Source organism: Mastomys coucha, unplaced genomic scaffold (assembly GCF_008632895.1).
Source record: "Mastomys coucha isolate ucsf_1 unplaced genomic scaffold, UCSF_Mcou_1 pScaffold12, whole genome shotgun sequence".
Lineage (NCBI taxonomy): Eukaryota > Metazoa > Chordata > Mammalia > Rodentia > Muridae > Mastomys > Mastomys coucha.
Genome location: NW_022196894.1, coordinates 71,142,128 through 71,166,177, shown reverse-complemented (window position 1 = coordinate 71,166,177; position 24,050 = coordinate 71,142,128). Strand labels below are relative to the sequence as shown.

At 35.5% G+C, this 24,050-nt stretch overlaps 1 protein-coding gene across 15 annotated transcripts in view; it reads left to right on the top strand.

Annotated features, from left to right (window-relative positions):
• Robo2 (roundabout guidance receptor 2) overlaps window positions 1-21,969 on the top strand; it is a 1,164,975-nt gene extending 1,143,006 nt beyond the window's left edge. For 5 of the 15 annotated variants that reach the window (XM_031364250.1, XM_031364248.1, XM_031364247.1 and 2 more), the window contains 5 exons: window positions 5,570-5,752; window positions 8,004-8,177; window positions 14,723-14,995; window positions 16,699-16,890; window positions 18,242-21,969. In XM_031364250.1, coding sequence (XP_031220110.1) covers window positions 5,570-5,752; window positions 8,004-8,177; window positions 14,723-14,995; window positions 16,699-16,890; window positions 18,242-18,246 — 827 coding nt within the window. In that variant the 3' untranslated portion in view covers window positions 18,247-21,969. The remainder of the gene's footprint in view (window positions 1-5,569; window positions 5,753-8,003; window positions 8,178-14,722; window positions 14,996-16,698; window positions 16,891-18,241) is intronic. The other 10 variants (XM_031364260.1, XM_031364259.1, XM_031364262.1 and 7 more) reach the window with 3 other exon arrangements.
• Window positions 21,970-24,050: the final 2,081 nt, after the last annotated feature.

Sequence of the window (24,050 nt, the reverse complement as noted above, 5' to 3'; positions counted from 1 at the left end):
TATATATATATATATATATGTATGTATACATGTATATATGTGTATATATATGTATGTGTATATGTATATTTCTAAAAAATACACATAAAATTGTATGGACACATTAATCCTTGATCAAAATCATGAGAGGAGTTTTCAGATATGACATTTATTTTCTGCACATCTGGTTCTACATTCATTTACAGTGGACTGTTGAAATTTAGCTGTCAGTAGTTTTTGAAAAATATATATATATCATTTTATCATGGTTTTGGTAATCTGTGCTTCTAAATTGTCACAAGCATCTATTTGATTATCACAAAGTACAAAAATAGGTTTAGTGTTGCAATGCACATCATGGTGTGGGTCAGAAAATAAACACTGAAAAGTTTCCATGTTCAAGACTAGGTTAGTGAGATTTCTACCTGAACATCAAGACACCATCACAAGGTAACAGAGAGAGACAGGATTCAGCGTTTTATTTTCCCCGCCATTGTTCCAGATTTAATGAGAATGCCATGGAGTAGAAAGTTGCAGGAGGTAAAATGGAGAGAGAGATGGCAAAGGGTGTATTTAACATACAGCAGAGATTCTGACCCAGTGTCAGATCTAAGGTCAATAATGACGCTGGAAGTGGGCAAGAGGAGGCTGTCTCGGATGTGGGAAACATATGCACATGGTGGCTGATGTGGAATTCTGGGGCTATTTGCTTTTTGGATTTGGATAGTTTATTTTTTTTGTAGAACTCAACTGTTCAGTATGAAAACAATGCACTTTGTTGTCTATTTGCTACACAGTTGTTTAGAAAGTGGCCCATTAAATTTTTCACCTGAGAATTTCCCTCTGTTATAAAAATATTCAAATAAAACAATTTTAGCATGAATCGGAATTTCTGGTAATTGCTAGAAATGAGGAATTCATCACCTGAGGCGCCTTTCTCATCTACGATATTTAAGACAAATTAGATGCCAAATGATGCTTATCTGAGTGAAACACATTAATGGATGCTATTAGAACCAAAGGAAAAACTTTTCTACTTGTTTGTTCCACTTTTCCTATATGTTGCATACATGTGCACAAGTGCATGCATGTACACATGTGTGCACACAAGTGTACACACACACAGAGTAAATGGGTAGATTTGTTGTTCATTCAAATATTAGGAGTATCAAAAGCATTTTGCATTTATTTCCCTTTTTATTCTACATCTAGAAAAGGTCAATATTTGGACTGGTTTAACCAAAGACAATTATTGCAAAAGGTTTGACTTAGCAAGTAGGTAGGCAAGCAGTGGATTAAATATTGGCTCAAAAACATGAAGGGAGGCTGTAAGTTTTTGTAGCTCATAAAAATGGTAATGCAACAATTAGCAAGGTCATATTATAGAGCACAGACTTTACTCTAGCTTAATGGATCTAAGGATAAGCATTTATCAGCAAGGAAGGATTTAGCATAAATTGACATGTAAATGAATTGACGACTGATCATAAATTAATTTTAGTGCTGAAAATGTAATAGAGACACAGCAAGATGCCACTTTATCATGGCATTTTATGCTCAGTAACATTTAAGCAACTTAATGTCCTATGTGAGATTCTTCTTCCTCATCCTGAATTAATTTCAGAATTTTTTTTCTGGCCTTTCAGCATTTTTAAGTTGAGGAATTTAGAAAGATTGAAGCTGTTAACACCAATAAATTTGCTATGTGGCATAAATTCATTTTTCATTAAATGTTTAAATATGTATTGATTATGTTTGTGGCTATAATGTGTCAAAGGAGTATGAATTGCTTGCAGTTTTGAAAGATTCTCCAAGCAAGTTTCTCGGACTTGGTGCTTTCTGCATTTTCATACATGTGTTCATAGATATGACAGAAACGGCTCCTATCAAAGCGACTTACTCTTTAATCTAACAGTTAATGTTTTTTATCTTCTAATCTCTCTCTCTCTCTCTCTCTCTCTCTCTCTCTCTCTCTCTCTCTCTCTCTCTCTCTCTCTCGCTGTGTGTGTTTGTGTGTCTGCATGTGTCCTTTTGCCCTTTGTAATTGTTTAGGTAGCTATTTGGGTCTTTCTTAATGTTTAAATCTAAGGGAAGAGGGAAAGCAGTAGCCACTAAAGGTCAAAACCTGTACCTGACAAACACATTTTCAGAATTTCGTGGAAGAAATATTACCACACAGTGTGTTCTGTGGTGGTGAAATGTGTCCAGACAGCTTGAAGCCACACCCACGTATGTTGTAGCTATTAACCCCGGTCCAGTATAGGGTTTGTCAGAAAAAAAAGCAAAGATGGAAAAGTCTTCTTTCTCTCTGCTTAGTGCTATTTGCTTTACATTGTTAAGGGGCAAAAACAACAAACTGGCTTCCACAGATTGGCTTTGTATCACCATGCTTCTCAAGGTCTAATGAACTGGCACATTCATGGAGTCTCTTCAGCTCTAAAGCAACCTTCACTCCTAGTAGAAATACAACATAGATAAATAAAACGGCAACTCAGGCTTCTCTACTGTCCGACAACCATGGGAAGCCCAGTCTTGGTGCTACTCAGCTCTTCATTCTTCCCAGAGAAAGGGTGGAAATATGTTAAGGAAGAACTTTATGGGGAAAACGGGAGTTTTTTAAAGGACATATCAGAAAGCATTAAAGATAGATAGAAAGTCAGAGCAAAGACACTGGAAGTTGTTTTGTTGTTGTTGTTGTTGTTGTTATTGGTTGGTTGGTTGATTGGTTTTTTTTTAGGGTGTAGCAAACATAAGCATGGATATTGACACAAAGGACTCACTTTTGTGAGGAGATAAAGCAGGCTCTATTTTGGGGGGAAAGAGAAAAGGTGATCTATTGGGAGACAGTTCAGTATACCATTTCTATAGTGATGTTGCTGTGACAGAAGACTTTCCCTCTCTGCATTTTGCAGGATGTGAGACTCAGTTGTTGATATGCTAGATCACCAGGGTGGAACCAGGGAGCTGGCATAACAACACCCTCAATGACTTTGGGTTGGGGGAAAAAAATTGAAAGAGCAAAATGTTAGACTAACGTATTAATATGAGTGAGTATGACTAAGAACCACAGACAAAACTAAATTATGACTTAAAGCAAATTCATTTTACCTTGAGTAAAAATACTTTAAACTACTACTATCTTAATGTAGCAAAACACATCATTATATACACCATTATATATATGGATCTTTTTACATATTATTACATACAATGCATTCTATATACTAAAATCTTTATTTGTTGCCATTTTTTGTTGTAAGACAAATTACATCATTATTTATCCCTGTGTCTAAATATTCAACAAGAGTTCACTACTATTATATGTTACTTAATACATAAATAAATAAACTAAATTTTCTAGGAATACCTATAGAGACGGTCTTTTGAAGGTAAAATAGGGTCATTGCTAGGGCATTATACATCAGGTAGAACTAAGGCATAAAATTTACAGTGAAAAATGCAAATGCTAAATGTATATTATGTCATATGTTGTCAATCTTTATTGAATTTCTGTACTTTAGTGGCCCTGTACAACATATGTGAGAATGGAAAACAGGTAGCTCTTTATCAATAAAACTCTACTTCTTAGGGAATGTATATGCAACAGTTACAGTCAGGGATGAAATCTACATACTCTTTTTTTCCATAATATTTCTGTAGCAAAGAGGACAAGTCTAAGATAATAGCACACAGAAGGAGGAACAAAGGCAACAAAGAGCCAAGATTTCATTCCGTACCGGAAATCAGAGGTGGTAGCAAGTAAGAAAGTATGCTTATGTGTTGGAAGATAGTGTTCTGCGACTACGATATTGCAGAGATAGACAGGACTCCCTAGTACGAGGACCCAGTGTCTCAGAAGCATAGTAAGGGCGTGACTGTGATGATGATGAGATCTTTAAACAGAGAAATCGAAGTGTGTAAGTTCTTGAGAAAGACATTTATACAATGATAAAGGAAGACAGGAGGTACCAGAAAGAGACAAGTTAGAGAATTAAAGCATGAAGCACACGGGAGAGAATAAGAGCATGTCTATTGTAACAGTGAAACAGCTACCTGAAGGACCAGGAACGAGGATTCAGGCTCCCTAAGCCTACTCTCAACCGAGGTTCTACCATCTTTGGTGACCTCTCACTGACCAGCTTTGGATTTTTCCTTCTTCCCCGTGGCCAAGGGTGCACAGCCCTTTGCCTTGTTTCGTCTCTCATTGTGCCCTATTGGTCCTTGACAGAGATCTTTAGCCCAGAGATGAATCTGTCTGAGGAGACTGTTGATGGTGTTATCTGTCTTAGCTCCTTTGCAGTGGTCTGTGTCAAGCAGACTTATTTGGAATGTAAAGACCCTGGCCCTATGCTTTTTCCACTAGAGTCCCGACTGCCTCTCTCTGCTCCTCCTAACTCTATTTTAGTGTCTCAGATTATCCTACTCCTTCCACTTCTGTTTTCTCTATCTTGAAAAGGAACGTGTCTGTGTCACTGACCCCATTCACTAATGTTTAAAGATTTCAAACTCTTAAGGACACTGTTCTTTTGAAAGGACGAGAGTAAAGCAAAAACTCTACCATATTTGATTTTCACCTATTTCTCATAAATATGTATTTGTGTGATTTAGCAAATATAAAACAGATTTCATAAACAAATGTTTGTGTCTCTAAATATATTAGGGTGAGCACTATTTCGTGGTTTATTGTATTTTGAATTAATCATATAACAACTTAAGAAAATATCATATTGATTATAGAAAATAGTTGGTTTAATCCCCACTGCGATTTTGTTTTTTAAAATACTGAAAACTGGTTTTGTAGAACTGGAAAAAATGTTAACTGTAGTATCCTCAAAGTATTTTATAACGAAAGTTATGTACACATAAAGTTGTATTTTTTACCACTAACACCATGTTTCATTTTGCAGAAAAATCTACCTTATGGCTCATGATATTTTTATATTAATTATCTTTAAAGGAGCATTTAGTATTCAAAAACTGGAGTTATTAAGCTAATTAAAAATTAAGAGTATATAACATTGTCATAAATAAAAATTCAGTTTTTATTTATGCAGTTAATGCATAAGTAAAATGCAGTTTTCTTTATGTTCCATGTTGATTTGATATTGTTTAGACATTTTATATATGAGTTCTTGTTGTTTTTATGAATAACTTTTAGTTTAAAATCTTGGCATAATTGATGGACTCGGCACTAACTTTAAATTATAATAACACTATATTGTGAACCGATTCCTTCAGTTTAAATACACTAAATTTCTTCTCTCAGATTACTCTTTCTTGATGCACAGCAAGTTGAATATTCATAACAATCCTGGTGGGGATCGTGTGACAATTTAATCAATGTCAAAATTGAAACAAGTGATATATGTTTTGTCAATGAGATACAAACAGATACAGATTTTAAGTGGCCTTCGTTCTCTCTTACTTAGAATGTTGGAGACATTGATGATAGTGGAATAAAGAATTCACAATGAAACTGTAAAATGAACAGCGAGGAAATGAAATAGGCAGCTTGGTCATTATGCACTTTGTTACAGCAGATGAGATACCTGATATAGACGACTTACTGGACCACTACATTTGTTTTTAGGTTCAATGGTAAATGGATGGGGCTCTGCATCTGATGAGGATCGTAACTTTTCTAGTCATAGATCTAGTGTAGGTAGCTCCTCAGATGGCTCCATCTTTGCCAGCGGCAGCTTTGCAAAAGCATTGGTGGCAGCAGCAGATAAAGCTGGTTTTAGGCTGGATGGAACCAGTCTTACAAGAACAGGTTGGTAGACTCTAAGTCAACACTCTTTGCATGAGAGAATCCTGTCCTCCAGACACTGACCTTTCCTTCTGTCTTTTCTTCTCAATGAATCTAACAGCAGACTTTTTCAAATATGCATGAACACAGTTGGATGGGTGCTCTCTTACGAGAACCCTCTTTTGATGCTACTATCTTGGAGCCAGAAATAGGCTCCTACTCACTAGCTTGCATCTCTTCCATCCTTTCTTTTCTTATGGCTCTGCTGGTTAATTGCAGTGTGCTTCCTTTTCATATTACAAAAAAAAAATTAAAAAAGCTGCAACTAAGATTGTCCTTAAACTTTCAGCAACTCACACATTGCAAAATCCTCACAAAATCAATAATGAACCTAGTGATTACAATGGCAAAGTGGTTGAGCTTCTGTCCCCACTACCTTACTCTCGCCCATTTCTTCCTGCAGAAGCACTATCTGCTGAGCTTTCCGCAGCATGGGGCGGATGGGTCTAAGACTATCTCACAGTTCACCCGGCTGATGCTCTGAATTTTTTGACTAAGATTTTAATACAATAATTTACTATTTGTTTTAGAGGATGCTAACTAAAGATATACCAAAGGCATCTGTGAGTTTAATAAGGTAGCTATGTATGCACTGCTCTTTAAAGTACATGCATTTTGTTTTCCAAGAGCGGTAAATAATAGCATCAAAGTCAAATTTCATAATTCTTATGTGCATCTCATGTCACAGGGTAGGGAAAACCATGTGCATTTAACTCTGGAAATTTACAAGTAAATGAGTTGTTTGTTTTTTGTTTTTTGAGGGAAAAACAACAAGTTTGGCACGATGCATATGCACTTATATTTGTATATATACTTCTTAGCTACAGGTAATAGGAAGATAATATGCACATTTACTATGTTGTCTTAACAAAAATCAACTAATGAAGTATAAAATGCATGCCTCAATTTTAATGGCACTCAAATGGTAATAAATAAGAAAGGCTTTGGACCTCTACTATACGTTCAGGTTGCAAAATTATGTCTTGGATGTTGTCATAAATTTCACCATCATTATTTCTTTCTGACGTGCATTAAATATTCCTCAAACAAAATGTAAGCATGTCATGCAAAGGTTTAATTTTATATAGCATCCAAACTAAAATATGTTGTAACAGACCTGGTTATTTGAATTTCCTTGCTTCCCAAGGCATAAGTCAGAATCTTTATGTTGCCTGAGTGCTTTTTTTGTGGCAATTGCTATAAGCCAAGAAGGGAGAGGGTGCAAGGGAGGTAATAAATTCGAAGGCGTAAGGGCTCCAGCAGCGTGGATGCTAATGCTAATAAAGCATTCAGCAGTATCAAGTCACACAGACTCAAGAAAGTGTAACTACATATGATCATTTTGTATGAAGTGAAAATATACACAAGAGAATAAATTTGTGCACATAAACCAGTCCTCTCTTACAATAATAAACTTAGTACTAAAATAATTCATTGTAGAAAATGGATTAACTGACCCTTTTCCCAGAAAAAATTTCATGCCCATATTCTAAACTATCAAAGAGAAAAAGAGCATATTTTATTTTAAAATGTCGAATACCAAGTCTGTTAAGTTAGGATAATATTGCTCAGAAAGCATAGATCACATTTTGGATTAGACACTGAGACTATAACCTGCTACCTTCTACACTGATCTCAATCCTACTAAAAGTTAGAATTCATTGTGTATGAACATTAAGTGGTAAGTTCAATTTTATTTATGCACCTCAGCAGAACTTTTGTGTAAAATTTTAAATGTTACGACTCCAAATAAGAGTAAAACTTGACTATTCATAATTCAATTCTACAAAAAAAAAATACCAATACCCCCCCAAAAAAAAGCCAAGAGACAAAAAAAAAATCTTTTTCTTACTATTTTGAAAAGTAAATGTGGCATGCATTTGCATAGATTTATGAAAGAATTGCCAAGATTGTCAAGACTAAATAAAACTATGATCAAGCAATGGGAAGCTTTTGGTTGGTGGATTTGTTTCAGGCTCATTTGCTTGAAATGTGTTTTTGCTGGATAAGGTCTTCTTAGCTTATTAAAAACTGCGTGAACTATGTGCAGCAGGTCGTGCATTCTGTGCAGACATGCAGCGGGGTTTTGTACCTTCACATAGCATCTGTGGGTACTTTCACTAGGTAGGGTAGTAAGAGCAGAGACACGAGGCAAGACAAATATAAAGTATTACAGTGGTGTTCTCTATGTCCACTCCGTTGGTTTTCGTTTCAGGAAAAGCCTTTACCTCTTCTCAAAGGCAGCGGCCCACCAGCCCGTTTTCTACGGACAGTAACACCAGTGCTGCCCAGAATCAAAGCCAGAGGCCTCGGCCCACAAAAAAACACAAGGGAGGGCGGATGGACCCACAGCCAGTGTTACCTCATCGGAGGGAAGGGATGCCGGATGGTAGGTTACTCTGCTTAACTACCTCTCCTCGTGAAAAATTCTCCGTGTTCTCACTAACTTTCAGTAGAGGAGGTATTGTAGGTCAGGCATTTGCTTGTCTGAATACCTGCTAGTTCAGATACTTGGCCACATGCCATCTTTAAATAAAACACACTCTTTTTCAATCATGTGAAATTCATCTTCATCATTATCATCATGCCTCAAGAAAGAACTAGAATTCTACTTTCCAAAGTTTTAGCTCTTGTAAAACTCTCCAGCATCTCATTTTAAGTGTAGGAAGGAAACTGTTAGCACAGGTACACTTGTAATAGTGTAAGAACACCTACAACAACTGGGGCTATTTTATTTTATTTTTCACTTAATGTCCAAATTTGAAATACTTTTCACTTTCGGTACCATAGGGTTTAGATCCTAAATCCACTCCTAGTTGTGTGAGTATACCTATGGAAAAAACAAATTTAAAAGTGTAACTGTGGGTGTGGCTCAGGGTATAGAGTGTTTGCCTACCATAGAAATGTAGCCCTAGCTTGGTTAGCCAAAACTCCATAAACTGGACCTGTTCACACACACACACACACACACACACACACACATATATATATGTAGTCCAAATACTTGGGATACTGAGTCAGCAGTATAAAAGTTCAACTTATTGGACAGGGTCGCAAGAAACCAAGCCTCCAAACATAGTGAACAATTGTCAATACTCCAAACATAGGGAACGATTGTCAATATTCCAAACAGTAGTGAATGATTGTCAGTAATGACAGATGAACTGGTGGCTGAATATGAGCAACAGTGTTTTACTTAAATCATTTTATTTAGGCATAGGGTCTAATTTTTGAGCATTTTATTAACTACCACTCTCTTCAGAAAGCAATATTACTGGAAGACATAAATGCTCAGTCATCATTATATTTTATTATGCCTATGGAGTAATCTTTGTTATAACATTTTCAACTCAATTCTGATGTTTTCTAAATATATTTATTCTAAACCTCCATTTCGATGCTCTACAATTCAATATATTTTAAGTATTTCCTGTAACTGTAGATGTAAAGAAAAATTTCTCCCCACTTCTCAAAAACACCTCCTTATGACCTCCCAAATTTATCCTGACATCATTTGACTGAGTATTAAGAGGACTAACCTAGTCAAGGTGAAGGTTAGAACCATTTGGAAATATTCTAAAACATGGCCTTCTGCTTCTGATGTGATTATCACAGGTACCATCCTCTTTCTGCGAATTGGAAAAACTAGACCTAGACCTTGGGCCTCAGACTAACTAGGACACAGTGAAACTTTAACTAGAAAACAGTAATGGTTTTGATTCTTATTTTTGTGGGAAGGAATCCAGCTACCAACTTTTTACTTTCTGTAAATCTCATCATGCTAAGACTCAAACATCAAACATGTTTGTTTTAACAGCTCTTGGGTTTAGACTTTTTTTTCCTGCTTACTCTGTTTCTTTGGGAAGTGTTTCCATGGAATATGAATGTTAAGGATACAGGTGTTAACACAGGCCTAAAATTTGACATCTTGGAATGCACAAAAACAAAACAAAGCAAAACAAAACAAAACAAAACAAATGCTTACAGATTTCTTTCTGGTTCAAATACTCTGAGGAATAATTGATCACTTTAGATAATTTTTAGTGTTGATCTTACTCTTTCAACCTATAAATTTCTCTCACTTCCATGTTCTTTTTAAACAAAAAATAATAATTATTATTACTAATCAAATCAAACTTTCAGAAGATCATTGTTTAGTAGCATTTACTGCATAAGAGTTTTACACTAAAACTTTTGCATTATGGTTTATGATAGGATTTATGAGCACATTAATAAGGGTAATTATTGTTGGATGTTTTCTCAAGTATTTACCCTCAGCATCTCAACACATAATGACTTTGTACTCATTGACACAATCATGTTTCAAGGTCAGGTCGATGTCCTTTAACCAGTCACTTACACAAGGCTTTAGGATTTGGAGAGATTGGGATACCATCACTCTGTGTGTATTGTGTTGTGTGTGTATGTGTTTGTGTTTTCTATGTATGTCTGTGTATAGATATTTATGTTCATTTTATATAGTGAGAGATGCACATGTCTGTAAACTTGCCTCACTTATGTAAACTAGTGATTAACAATGAAAGTCTTTTTTCAATTCCTCTATTTTTTTTTTCTTTTTTGGTTTTTCGAGACAAGGTTTCTCTGTGTAGCCCTGGTTGTCCTGGAACTCACTCTGTAGATCAGGCTGGCCTCAAACTTAGAAATCTACTTCTGCCTCTGCCTCCCAAGTGCTGGGATTAAAGGCATGCACCACCATTGCCCATCCTCTATTTTTTTTACTTTAGACATAGGATTTCTCACTGTTCCTGGAGCTCAGAAGTTGTCCACTCTGGTTTTCTATCAAGCTCTTGTCCGTTCCTCTCAGAGTTGGTATGGTAGGTACTCATAGCACCTGCCTTTGTTTTATATGTTGGTGCTGTAGGATTCAGGTCTTCATTTTTGCAGATCAGGCACATTACACACTCATCCATTCTTTCTAGCCCTCAGTTCCACCAGGGTTAAGGTTGAGCTTTGTGGATTCTGAATATAGAGTGACAGATCATTATTGACAGTAGATTATCCTAAGAGCAAGTGGCACACCCCACTTTTCATGTGTCATTGTCAAGATTACAGTCTTCTTGTGACAAGTTACCTTCTGAGGAAAGGAAGAATTATCTGTGTCCAATGAAAAGAATTTGGAATAATGAGAACTATGTTTTTTTTTTTTCAAAAGTGATGTAAATACCAATACATATTTATGGCCATGCTTGTTTCTCTTAGGGAATATCTCATCTAAGCTGGGGTTGGGGAATCCAAGTTATCTGTCCTTGAAAGAAATATCCTGGCCAGTTTTGGTCAAAAGATGGTAGATAGTCCCCACTCAGTGAGTTCTTCTGAGATTATCTTCTTTCAAACTGTACTGTCTTTGATTATAACTAGTCTGTAATTCCTAGTTAAGACAGATTTCTCGTGTATAAATGCTACAATATAGCTTGCTGAAATTTCATGAGCTCATTAGTTCCTCCATTTAAATATTTAGTGAGCATATATTATAGCTACTATCCCTCAGTCTCCTTGACCTTATATTCCAGTCAAAACACAGAGTTTCAGACCAATATAAATGCATACGTAATAGTATAAAGTACATTAATGGTGATTCTTGCCATGGAGAGGAACAACAGAAGTTGTAAAGTATTTCGGAGGTAGTATTTTAATGCAGGGTTATCAAGGAAAGCCTCAACAACATGACATGATAAAAGGCAGGAAGAATATAAGTAAAAGAACAATATTTATTATATTCAAGGAAATGTCATCCTAGGAGCTGATACCAGCAATTAAAAGTCTGGTGCTTATTTGATTTTTTTTTTGAGACAAAACAAGATTGTAAATAGAGCAGATAGAAAAACAAGATGGAATATCAGGTCAGGCAAGCAAGAAAGTAGCAATGTTTAAGGACCTGTAGGCTGAGAAAAGTCCTAGAAGTAAATGTGTGTGTGTGTGTGTGTGTGTGTGTGTGTGTGTGTGTGTGTATGTGTGTGTGTGTGTATGTGTGTGTGTGTATGTGTAAGTGTGTGTGTATGTGTATGTGTGTGTATGTGTATGTGTATGTTTGTCTTTAGATTCATGTTAGTGTATTTTGCATTTTTAAGGCAAAATAATGTCATGATATTATATTTTTTAATTCTAAAATGTCTTTCGGACAGTGGTGGCACACACCTTTAATCTCAGCACTTGGGAGGCAGAGGCAGGCATATTTCTGAGTTTGAGGCCAGCCTGGTCTACAGAGTGAGTTCCAGGACAACCAGGGCTACACAGAGAAACCCTGTGTCTCGAAAAAAAAAAAACCCAACAAAACAAAAAATTAATTCCGAAATGTCAGTCTAGATTTTGTATAAGCAAGAATAAGCGGCCCAAAAATATAAAAATAGAGACAGTTGGAGATCATAGAAACAATAAATGGGGGTGCTTCCTGGTACCCTCAGTGGATCAGTGAAAGCAAGCAATAAAAAAGGTAAGATATTGGAGATGGAACCAATGGGATTTGTAAATGTAACTTTATATATGCCACAAAGAAAGGGATTCAAAGACAATTTCATAGTTTGGGCGAAGGTGTAGACTGGAACTCTACCTGAACAAAAGGAGGAAGCACAGCAGTAGAAGCAAAGGTCTTTAAAGGATGATGCAAAGCTGTCTTGAAGTATTAAGTGTACACTTCTGAGCTGGGCTGGTGCTGTGGACACAATTACATGAGCTAGGTCTTAGGGAAAGAGAGATTCAGGCTGGAGATGCTTGATTGCTTTTTGTTCCACCCTCACCCATTCCCATTGACCCCCATTCACTTACCTGAAAAATAAATGAGAATAATAAGGTACCTATGTCATTGGACTGTCATTGATTGACAATAACTAACCCACAGTGGGCCGGGGAGATACTCTAGTGAATTGACTTACTTGAAATAATTCCACAAAGAATTGAATAATAAATTTAATTTAAGTAAATGCATTGGGTTATATAGTTTCATTTTTTCCACAGTCATTTGTAATTCCATCTCTTTCCAGTTTATTTCAATGTGCATGCCATATCATTTATTCTTAGAAGATAAAATCTCCAAGGATATTATACAATTACCAAGCTATATAATTTCAAGTCAAATTAAATAGGCATCAGAATGTTAGCTGCCACAGCAAATGCCATTTTGGACATTCTAGAAATTAAACAGCTTAGATGGGTGAATAAAATCAATGACAAGATATGTTATTTTAGAATTCAATACACTTCTTTCCCCTCACTGACAGATCAAGCCCCGTAACTCAAATGAAATAATTAATCTGCATTCATAAAATACACAGCAAAGGAAACCAGTATTAAATGTAAAGGAAACACCAAACTCATTAGATTACTATGTAAACAGATAGCATATTATTCCATTAGATCTTCATTTTAGAAGAAATGGTCCAAATGCAATTCTGTTCGCTTAGACAGCATCCCTTTCCTCATCAATGATTAGCAGCTCTGAACCTAACGTGAGGATACTCGTAAGAACTGAGAATACTGCTTCAACTTGGAACACTGAGAGCATATGTTCCACAAACCAGTAGAATCCTTCCAATGGAAGATACTATTTTGCTCATAAAACAAAGAATAAAGCTTTTTAAAGTGAACAATTGAGCTTTGTAAAAGGGGAATTGTCTTCTTATGTACAAAACATTTAGTTTTACCTTTCTAATTTCAAAAAGTAATATTAGAAAAACATGTTTATAAAAACAGAATGAGAAATAACTGCCCACATTGACTAGAATATCCTTAATTCATTCAATAAATGTATATTGCAAGATGTACAAGTTTTATAAATAAGGCAATATAATTGTCTAATCCAAGGATGAGCTATGAAATTTATAATAATTTGTAAAAAGAAACCAGATGGTAACGTTACAAATGAATGGTTAGAAAAATGCAAAGTCCTTAAGCATGACATATTAGAAATAATATTAGAAAGATACAAAAGAAGATATAATATTATAATTAAAGACATTCAAAATAAAAATGAATATCTGAAAAGTTAACAAAGGAAAGTGAAAAATTAGCACATCTTCAACTTTTATGTTTTCTTTATTCTCCAAATTTAACTTTAAAAGCTCTTTCATATTACAATCAAATCACTCTGGACTTGTCAAATCACCTGTAAAACGTTCTTTCAAAAACATATCAAGCCCATCTCAAATTTCCACAATACACTGTCTGCACTACTCACCACACAGCATATTCAATATGAGCTCTGAATATTAGTTATTACTTGTTAAAATTAATACAAGGGAAGATTATAATGTATTAGTTGTAACTCATTAGCTAACTCATGAAACGAAAAGGCAGGATCAGTTGTCAGGCAAATGTTAATTGCAATTAATAACGTTAGCTTAACCCTGTGACTGTTGCTCAGTGGTACACACTAGTGCAGAGACAGTCAGATGCTGTTCCTGATAAGGCCTGTGGTCCCTCATTTACAGAGCATAATCTTTCCCTTGGAGATCTTTAAGAGCACTATTGTTCTCAGTGCTGTTTACTAGCACAGCTGCTAGAATCTGTAGTGATTTCTAGCCTCATGGTATTTTTACCTAGAAAGGGGGGAAATATTCAGTTGAATATAAACTACAAATTCTCCTTTACCATGAATGCCAGCCTCTACTTTGCTGTTGAAAATATGCCCCTTGTTGACAGATGCATGAAAAGAGTCGATTTTATCTCAAAGATGAGATGGCAAGAAGATAGAAGACAAATCAATAACATGCATTTTGAAAAGCCATTAATTGACTTTTATTTTCCACAACCTTATTGCATGGGTGATATTTGTGAGAGGGCAAGTGTATTTCAGTTTTGGGGGGTTTTTGTTTTGTTTTTTGCTTTGTGTTTTTCTCATTTTTTTCAACTTGAACTTAAACTTGTATCTTTTTTTTCATTAAATCTTAGTCCATTCTAAACATTATTCAAAATTTTTAGATCTTCCCCCACCACCAGATCCCCCACCAGGTCAGGGTTTAAGGCAGCAGATAGGCCTGAGCCAACACTCTGGTAACGTGGAAAACTCAACAGAGAGAAAAGGAAGCTCTCTAGAGAGACAACAAGCAGCCAACTTAGAAGACACAAAGAGCTCATTGGATTGTCCAGCTAAAACTGCTCTAGAGTGGCAGCGCCAAACCCAGGACTGGATAAACTCTACAGAGCGTCAAGAAGAAACACGGAAAGCCCCACACAAACAAGGGGTTGGACCAGGTGTGTGCTGCACAGTCCCAAGGAAGTGTGACTGTTATCACTTCTTTTTTTCCTACCAGGTATATTAGGAATGACAATGGTTTAAGGGCATCTGGATTTGCCTCAAATAAGTTCAAACTGAAATTCTTCAAAAGCTTAACAGCACACATTCAGTGGAGTCCTATACCACAAGTTAATCTTGTATAGTCTTTGAACTTAGAAACCTCCAGGTTTCATCTGGAGTGCTCAGAAAACAGCTCAATGTTTTCACCCTTTAATATCTATATTGAGTTGTTTTTTTTTTTAAGAACACTAAATTTCTCATTTTGCGTCAACTTAATATCAACTTGAAACTGATTGATTGAAGTAGCCAGTCACTTGAAAGGGAGTTAACATCTTTCAAAAAGGGAGAATTAATTCAGATCACAAAACTGCAGAGATATGCAAATCAGGCATCCTAAAATTAGAAAAGATGGAACTGAGCTCGTATGTTCTTTCTATGACTAAATGAAATTCAGTGTTAACATTTGGATGGGAAGATCTCTTATTTGTAAGGAAAAATTTCCTGGAAGTTTTATAATATAAACTTCATAATTCCTGCTTAGATATTATTTGGTGGAGAGGTAAATCTGTTGCATAAATATATAGTCTGGGAGAGACCTTTCTTAGTGTCTACTGGATGTGAACACACAGGCACACTTTACAACAGCAGCCCTTTATAGAGTCTGTATTCATTTGTACTCAGTCGTGTCTAGGTTTGTTCTCACCCCATACATTTTTCTTAATTACATCATGTCACCATGTGATGTTAAACTCTTAGAAGGTTTATTTCATCAAAGGACCAGGAATGACAATGGCAATTTCTAGAGCTACCAAGACATTTTGGAAGGTTACCAGCTGTTAAAAAACACTACGTACCCTGTCTCATTAACTACTATCCAAGGAGAGAACTGAGAGATTCAACCAGCAGGTTGTTTTCACTTAATCACGACAGATATCCAGAAAATTGAAAGAAACAATAGTGGGTGTGGAAGGGATGGGACATGGCAAATGACTGGAATAAAGAGCAGAGCAGATCTGCTTATTAACATATGGATTATGACACTATTTATCTTTGGAGAGATGATATCTAAAAGGAACTTTAGTACATTATAATTAGTGTTTTGTTCTCTATTAATGAGACATGGAACTTTTTACACAATGTATTTCTGGCTCAAGAATTATCAAAAGTTTGAGGCTTATTTAATATATATCTATATCTAATCTGATTCTATATCTAATTCTATATCTATATCTATAACCCATTTATACCTAAGCTGACTGAGAAAATATTTTCATAATATGTATAAAGAAATCATTTTTCTTTGGTCTTAATGGGAAAAATTAAACTGAGTTTCACTGACCTCCAAAAATAATTCTCAGACATTGTTTTTGTTAAGCAAACTATGGTTCTCTTCAGCAGATCTCCATTGCAATGACTTGAAGCCTTGCAAAAGCTATGCAGCACTTATCCCAAGATCTCATTTGATTTATACCATTCAGTGTGTGTTGTAGGAAAAAGTTGCCTGTGTGTGGAAATTCCTTTTAATATCCAGAATAGATTCAACTTCCTACTTCCCATTTTGCTGGAGAATGAAATAACGAAACTGCCTGTAAGAAGTGGGTTTATGTTTGCCACCTGCTACCATTCAATTCAGTCCTTTCTGGTTTGTTTTCTTTTGTAGAGGAGTCCCTGGTGCCCTACAGCAAGCCCAGCTTCCCGTCTCCTGGTGGGCACAGCTCATCGGGAACATCCTCCTCTAAGGGGTCCACGGGCCCTCGGAAGGCCGACGTGCTGAGGGGCAGCCACCAGAGGAATGCCAATGACCTTCTTGACATTGGATATGTGGGCTCAAATACTCAAGGACAGTTTACAGGTGAATTGTGTAAACTCTTTGGTTCCTTTCAGAGACCTTTGTGATTCAAAAAGAGTACCCTCAGAGCTCCCAGTGACTCAACCACCAACTAAGGACTATACATGGTGGGACTGATTGTTCTGGCAGCATGTGTATAGTAGAGGATTGCAAATTCGATCATCAATAGGAGGAGAGGACCTCAGCCCTGTGAAGGTTCTGTGCCCCAGTGTAGGGGAATGCCAGGGCCAATAAGTGGGGGATGGTGGGGTCGCAAGCATGGGGAGGGGGAAGGGAACAGGGATTTGTTACTGTTGTTTTTGTCTGTTTGTTTGTCTGTCTCTTTTTTGGAGGGGAAACTGGGACAGGAGAAATCATATGACATGTAAATAAACAAAATATCTAATAAAAAAGTTAAAAATAAAAAAATAATATTGGGCTGTTGGGAATCTACATTTAAAGTAATCTGAGTGACAAAATTTATACATGCTAAGAAAAAACAAATTCAATTATTTCACTCAGGACTGGCCATAAGTTTAAAAGGTAACTGTTTAGAACAGTCCATGCTGCAAGCACTTGATTGGTATTTCAAGTTGGTCTAAAGTGTATAAAATTCTTTTACTATAGGTAGTTACTCTTAATGCTGACAAGTAACAATCGATTTGACAAAGGACTCTTCACCCTTTATACTGGATGGCAAGAAAGAAAAGGAAGCAAGATGCCTAGTAGAGGCTCTTGGTTACTTATTGTGATTGGAGCTGAACGTACTGTCTGAGACAAAGAAGAAATGATATGTCCTTACCCCTCTCAGTAGCTTTTGTAAAGCTTTTCAGAAGTTCCTTCCACTTGAGTTAGTTGTTATTTCTTTCTTACATTTTAAAAATAAGATGAATGTAAATTCTTTATAAATCCACTTACATATGTGAAATGTCAGTTTTACTGGTGGATTCGGATCAGTATTGGGAGCTAGTTCATCCTGTGATGACGACAAACTAAACTCCTTACAGGCCTGTAAAGTTCAGTATGAATCCGAGTTACTACCATTGGCTACTGCTAAGTGTGCTGTCATGGTTTGCTTATAATTTCTGTTTTGACTCGCATACATTTTGACTCTTTTGTGACTTACTTTGTGGTATCTGTAGCCTGGTAAGTACTTTAAGAAAACCTCCCTGTGCACCCCATGTCTGCGAGCTCCTCGGTTACTTCCCTTTCTCTGAACAGCCTTCAAAGTAAATTATTTAAACTCACAAATGCAATAAAATAGCTGAGAGGCTTCAGTTATTCTCTATGTGCTTTAATTTTATTGCTGCTCAGAACAGAGTAATATTTAACATACAAGAAAGCTATATTGATAACTTTTTCTTCTCTTTTGCAGAGTAACTGAGAGGGGACATAGAAAGATGCTCTGAGGACCCTCAGGTCCAAACTCATGGAAGTGATAACATTTAACAGTGCAATGAACAATTTCTTTATTTATGTACTATTAAAAAAAAACTGTAAATGCAATGTAAAGACACACAGCCACACATACCCCACAGTTATTTTCTTGTGTACTTCTCTTACTTACACCGCCCACCTTAACTCTTTCTTGTCAGGAGTATATAAGAAAAAGAAAGAAAACAAAGCTCGCCCTCCAGGAAGAAAAGAAGTTTCCTCTGTATATAATTTCTTTTGTGCATTGCTATGCAAGCTCACGCTTTTTAACTCTGTTCATATTATTGTCTGTTCTGATTGATCTGTTGTACTATATGTGAATTAATGGGCTGTGGTGCCATATATTAACTCTTAATTGTGTAACTTTTTATGTTTAAATTTTGCACTGCAATTTTATTTGGTGATAAGCACAAATCTCTCTCCTCCTGACATGAAGAAAAGATTGAATGTGAAGGGAGTTTTCTGTACTGTAAGTTAGGTTGGATAATGCTGGTGTAACCAATCCTGTTAGATGGTTTTCAGTTGGGGGTGTAGAATAGGAAGATGTGAAGGAATGATGGTGTTGGCAAAGTCTTCTTGAGACAGCAGATATTGAGTCAATTTAAGAAGCAGAAAGATGGATGCTATTGACTAAAGCAGGGGTCAAAAGAAGGGGGTTTAAGTCTAGACAGAATATGTAATAAAGTATGGTGGTAGCAAAGATGTACTAACTTGCTTTAAAAATATTATTAAAGTTTTATTTAGAATGAACTTTACTTGCCATTGTAATTAACCCACCTTAGAATTACAATGAGCAAAATAAAAATCAAGGTGTTTCAAGAGATCTGTATTTATATTACAGCTTTTAAAAAATAGCAGTTTTGAATTACTATAATTAATCTCTCCAACTCATTAAATCAGACTATAACATGGAGTTCCCCAAGGAAATAAAGAAAAAGAATTCTAGAAATTGTAGCAAATAGTTAAAGAAGCAACTTATTCTTAGGGCATACTCGGCTACTCTGGAATATGAGCTCAATTGCAATATCTTGTTCATCTTTCTAATACATGTACAGTACTTATTAGAGGATGTAGCCACATCACATCAATTCATTTCTTTTTTCAAAAAACAAATGAATTCATTCTACAATTTTGTGTTTCTTTTGATTAAAACGTGAAATAGATGCCACCAGATGTATAGCCAAGTTATAAGTGCTTAAAGGCAGTGCTCGCAGTATGTTCAGTTTCCAGTTAGTAGATTTATTGGACTCAATATTTTCTGGTACATACTCAGAAATTGGCTACCAACTAAAATCTGTTTGACCCATTTTGAATGAGTAAATCGGAAAGAACAGTCAAAAGGGAGGAAAATGCATGTTTATACACTTTTTAAATAAAACCAGATCTTGTAAGTGGACATTAATAACAGTGTCCTGCCTCATTTGTTTTCACGACTCTGAGAACAAGGAGTTCCTGAACATCAATTATGTATGCTCAAGATAAATGTGACTTTGAAATGTATGTTAGCTACTGTACATGTATGTAAGTCAAGTAGATGATAGCTTTCCTGAAATTACCACTTACGATATTTTCCCATGTGCTACTTACACAAACTTAAATTCTAGTTCAGCCAATGTTTTTTATTACTTTTTCTTAGAATATATTCAATACATGGTACCTTGGAAAATATTCAGTGTGATGGTCAATATATTGAGTTTTCAAGTAGGAGATATTTACATTAACAATACATACTGTGCATTACTGGTTCAGATGCCAATTCATGTGACATTATCATAGGAAATGGATAATGTAAGTGCATGGTTCCAAGGGTTCTTCTCCACAGGCAAGCATAGAATTTGAGGTTCTTCATGGGTCCCAAAACTTTCTTAGTGCTATATACTTAACTTTTTCACTGAAGTAACAAGCAATTCTGACACACCCTTTAACAACTTCTACCATCAGTGCCTGAATTTTATTGAAGTTTGATGTCTCTGGTACAAGGAAATGGGAAAAGCTGAACAGTTTCTTTGGGGAAAAAAGGTTTCTGTAATTATTGTCAATTCTAAGTTTGTGACGATTGTCAATTCTAAGTTTATAACTTTTCATTTATAAAATTCCATATCTTATGGCCTCTATTTAAAAGCATAAGATCTTTTAAGATATATTTCTAGTTGTGTTTTCATTGTATGTTCTTGAATAATATAACTTAGTGTAAAATTTTAGTACATCATATGTATGGCAACTGACATTTGCAGATTATTATGAAACCAAATCCTAAGAAATGATGTCTTTCTGATTGTCTTGAGTATATGATCATAAGCAATTACATTGTGTACATACAGGTTACAGACTGATTCCTGCAAAATCTTTCATTCAATATCTACCATGAAGATGAAATAACATGCTGTGGCAATTTGAATTCAGGCATAGGCATACTATCAGCAATAAAAAGCCTTCATCATCTAGGTGTTTGGACAAATCTATTCATCATCAACCATCAGATTATTAACTGAGGAACACATACCTCCCTCATGAATGCCCCATCTCTTTTCATCTTGTAGTTGATTGAATGTGATAGGAAATCTGCCAAGTTTACTCTTCTTTGGGCCTGAGCAGAAACATGCATAAGCCGTCAGAGGGAAGTCTTGGTGGGAATGAAACCTCATCTTTCACTTATAGGCAATAACGCTGGGTAGTCACGGCAGACCCAAGCACAGCTTCTTTCAGAGCATGCAAAATCTCCTTATGCAATGTATGTATCGGTGCCCAAACTCAGGTATGCCAGTGTAAACAGTAGGGTTTGCTTACCCGTTTTCATGTCATTTTACAAAAGCGAGTTAGGAGACTACAGGGCTATGAAAAGAGTTGATTCCTTCACAGGATTTGGAGCAAGCTCACGGAAGTATATATGACAGTCAAGACCAATGTAAACACAACCAAAGTAAAGAAAAGCCTTGCAGAAACACGTACTTCGACTAACAAAATATATTAAGTATGTTCTATCTTCCAGCTTAATGCTCTCCATATTTAAATCCCATAGTCAATGGAATTTAAGTTGCAGATTTATATGTGATTTCATGGAATACAGCCAAGTTCTACTTAATACATTTATGCAATTTTTTTCATTGATGAAAAAACAATATCCACATCAATGAGCTCCCAACTGCGGATCACTTCTCCTAAAAAGAGATCTTGTCAGTATTGAACATATGCATAACCATAACTTTCACTACCAATGTTATTTTGTTCAACTATTTCTGTATATTGTGAAAACATGGCAGCGGGGGTGGGGGCAGGGAAGACACGGGTTTCCACATTATCTGAGAGGTGAAACTATTTTTGCGTTGCTTTGTCCTAATGGGTACTTCAAATGAAACACCATACAATTTTAAATGACATGCAATTTATGAATATTTTTACTTTCATAACTTTAAAAGCATTTGTTGTGATTTTAAAGTGTTATAAGATAAAAGATTTTGTGGTTGTGGGTAGACTTTTTATACTTTGTTTTATAGATAGAACTCTTTCACTGTAGTTTTTGAGTAAACAAACAGTATCCCAAATCTCAATGTGCTTCATTTGATATTGTTAGATCAGCAAAGAAATTGGCATAAAATTGATTCATAGTATTGTCAAAGAATTGTGTATTGTGTATTCACTGGGAAAAATAAAAATATATTCACATTCCAATTTTGTAAAAAAAAAGCCATTTATGTAAACAAATTTGTCTATAGACAAACCAAAAATAGATCCTTGTGTCACTTTTAGAATTCTGTGACTATTTTGTGGCCCAATATTCATATTTCTTTTTTCCAATTCAAATATGGATCAGAAGTGCTAGGGAGGAAATAATGTTGACTAGATAGTCATGATTAAAAGACAGCAATAAAGGCTACAAGTATTTGAAATTATACATCCTACTCTGTCAGCACTACTTTCCAGATCTCTTACTTCTCCCACAATGAAGTTTAGATAGGCAGTAAACTGAAAGAAATGATTTGATCAACAGAATTACTCTACTAAGTTATTTTGAAAGGTAAGAAAAAGCAACTGGAAGCAAATGGCACTTGTTTGTTTGTTTAAAAAAATTTAATGATTCATCTCTGTTAGGACATGTATTTGTGCTCTTTAAAAGAATTACCAAAGTAACAATGAGAGAGGGGAGGTTGGGGGGAAGAGAGATGGAGAGGAAAAGGGAAAGGGAGAGGGAGAAAGGCTGGGAAAAATCATTTAACCCTGAAGTACTCACATTAAAATGCCTTAAGGAGCACATAGTAAAAGGACCATGTAATTCAATTCCATTTATTTTATCTAAATAATGAGAAAATTCAATACTATGAGAATAATTATGAATAATATATCAGTACAATGAAATTATGTATATATGTAAGTTAAAGACAAATTATACCAGTTACCCGTCTGTCAATGACAAAAGAACAGAAAAAAATCACCGTTGTGTTTTTGAGTACCTACTGTGGAAAAAAACCCTGAGACAAGGAAACTGTGCAAGAATATTGAAAGAGTAGACACATGCTTTCTCAATTACTGTATATTCTAAGTCAAGAAAATATATGCTGGAGTTACAAGGAAGCAAACATGCAAAAGACAATACTGTATTCCTTCAATATGTGAAAACATACTTTGTTTTCTTTATATAGTATAGTAGCAGATCTCAAGCAAAAATTTACTTCCCTGAAGAAATGTGAAGTAAAACCAAATCATAAAAAAAATAGATTTTAAGCACTAAAAAGAAAAGAAAAGCTTAAAAGTTTAGGTAATAGGTTCAGAGTACACACACGTGCACACATACACAAACACACACACATACACACACACATGCTGTAAGTTGAGCCTACTGCCTCATCAACACTGAAAGTATTGGGTGATACATATGTCAGAGATGGATTTAGTGCTATAGCATTATGTATTATTTAAGATGAATCAGGATTGTACCAAGTCTTTTGATTGAATCAACACAGTTTGATTTTGTAGTAGATGGTTATTGAAGAGCATGGGCGAGCACGCATGTCTGTGTGTGTGTGTGTGTGTGTGTGTGTGTGTGTGTGTGTGTATACAAGATTGGATATTTCGAAGATATCTACTACCTAGGTATCTGATTATATACTTGTGCATATAATGTTTGATATATATTTGAACATGTGCATTACATAACATAGAAAGTTACTACACTCATTCTTTGACCTTGAGTTAAGACTACATCTGTCTCAGACTGCTGAAACTGTCCTTATCCTGTGAGAGTACCACCACAGCACTGTTTGGCTAAATGACATGCCTTGCTAGATAAAGCCTTGAGGTAAAAGGCAGCATCATTTAGACAATTTATTCTGGTGTTTTTCCAGACAATATTTTTTAATAATTTACACCTGACTAATCTGGTTCTTTGTTTACTCATTCAATTTGCAAAGAGAAATAGTGATTCTGAGCTTAAATAAACATACAGAACACTTGAGAAAAAAGTACCTTTATCTTCAGAAGTAGATTAATATCTTCTGTTAAGTCTTGCCCTGGTTTCTAGGAAAGCATCATTTGATTAATGACTTATGCTAAGAGAAAAAAAACCAATAAATAAAGCTTTCAGATACATTCCCAAGCAAAAAACTTTTTGTCAACTTTATTCACATCTCTCACTGCACTCATATTGTCCATGTTCCTAGTCATTCTGTAACTAGTCTCTGCAAAATTAGTAAATATTTAAAAATACAGAACACATGCAGTTGATGCTCCATGGTTGAATGTAAAGATATTTCTAT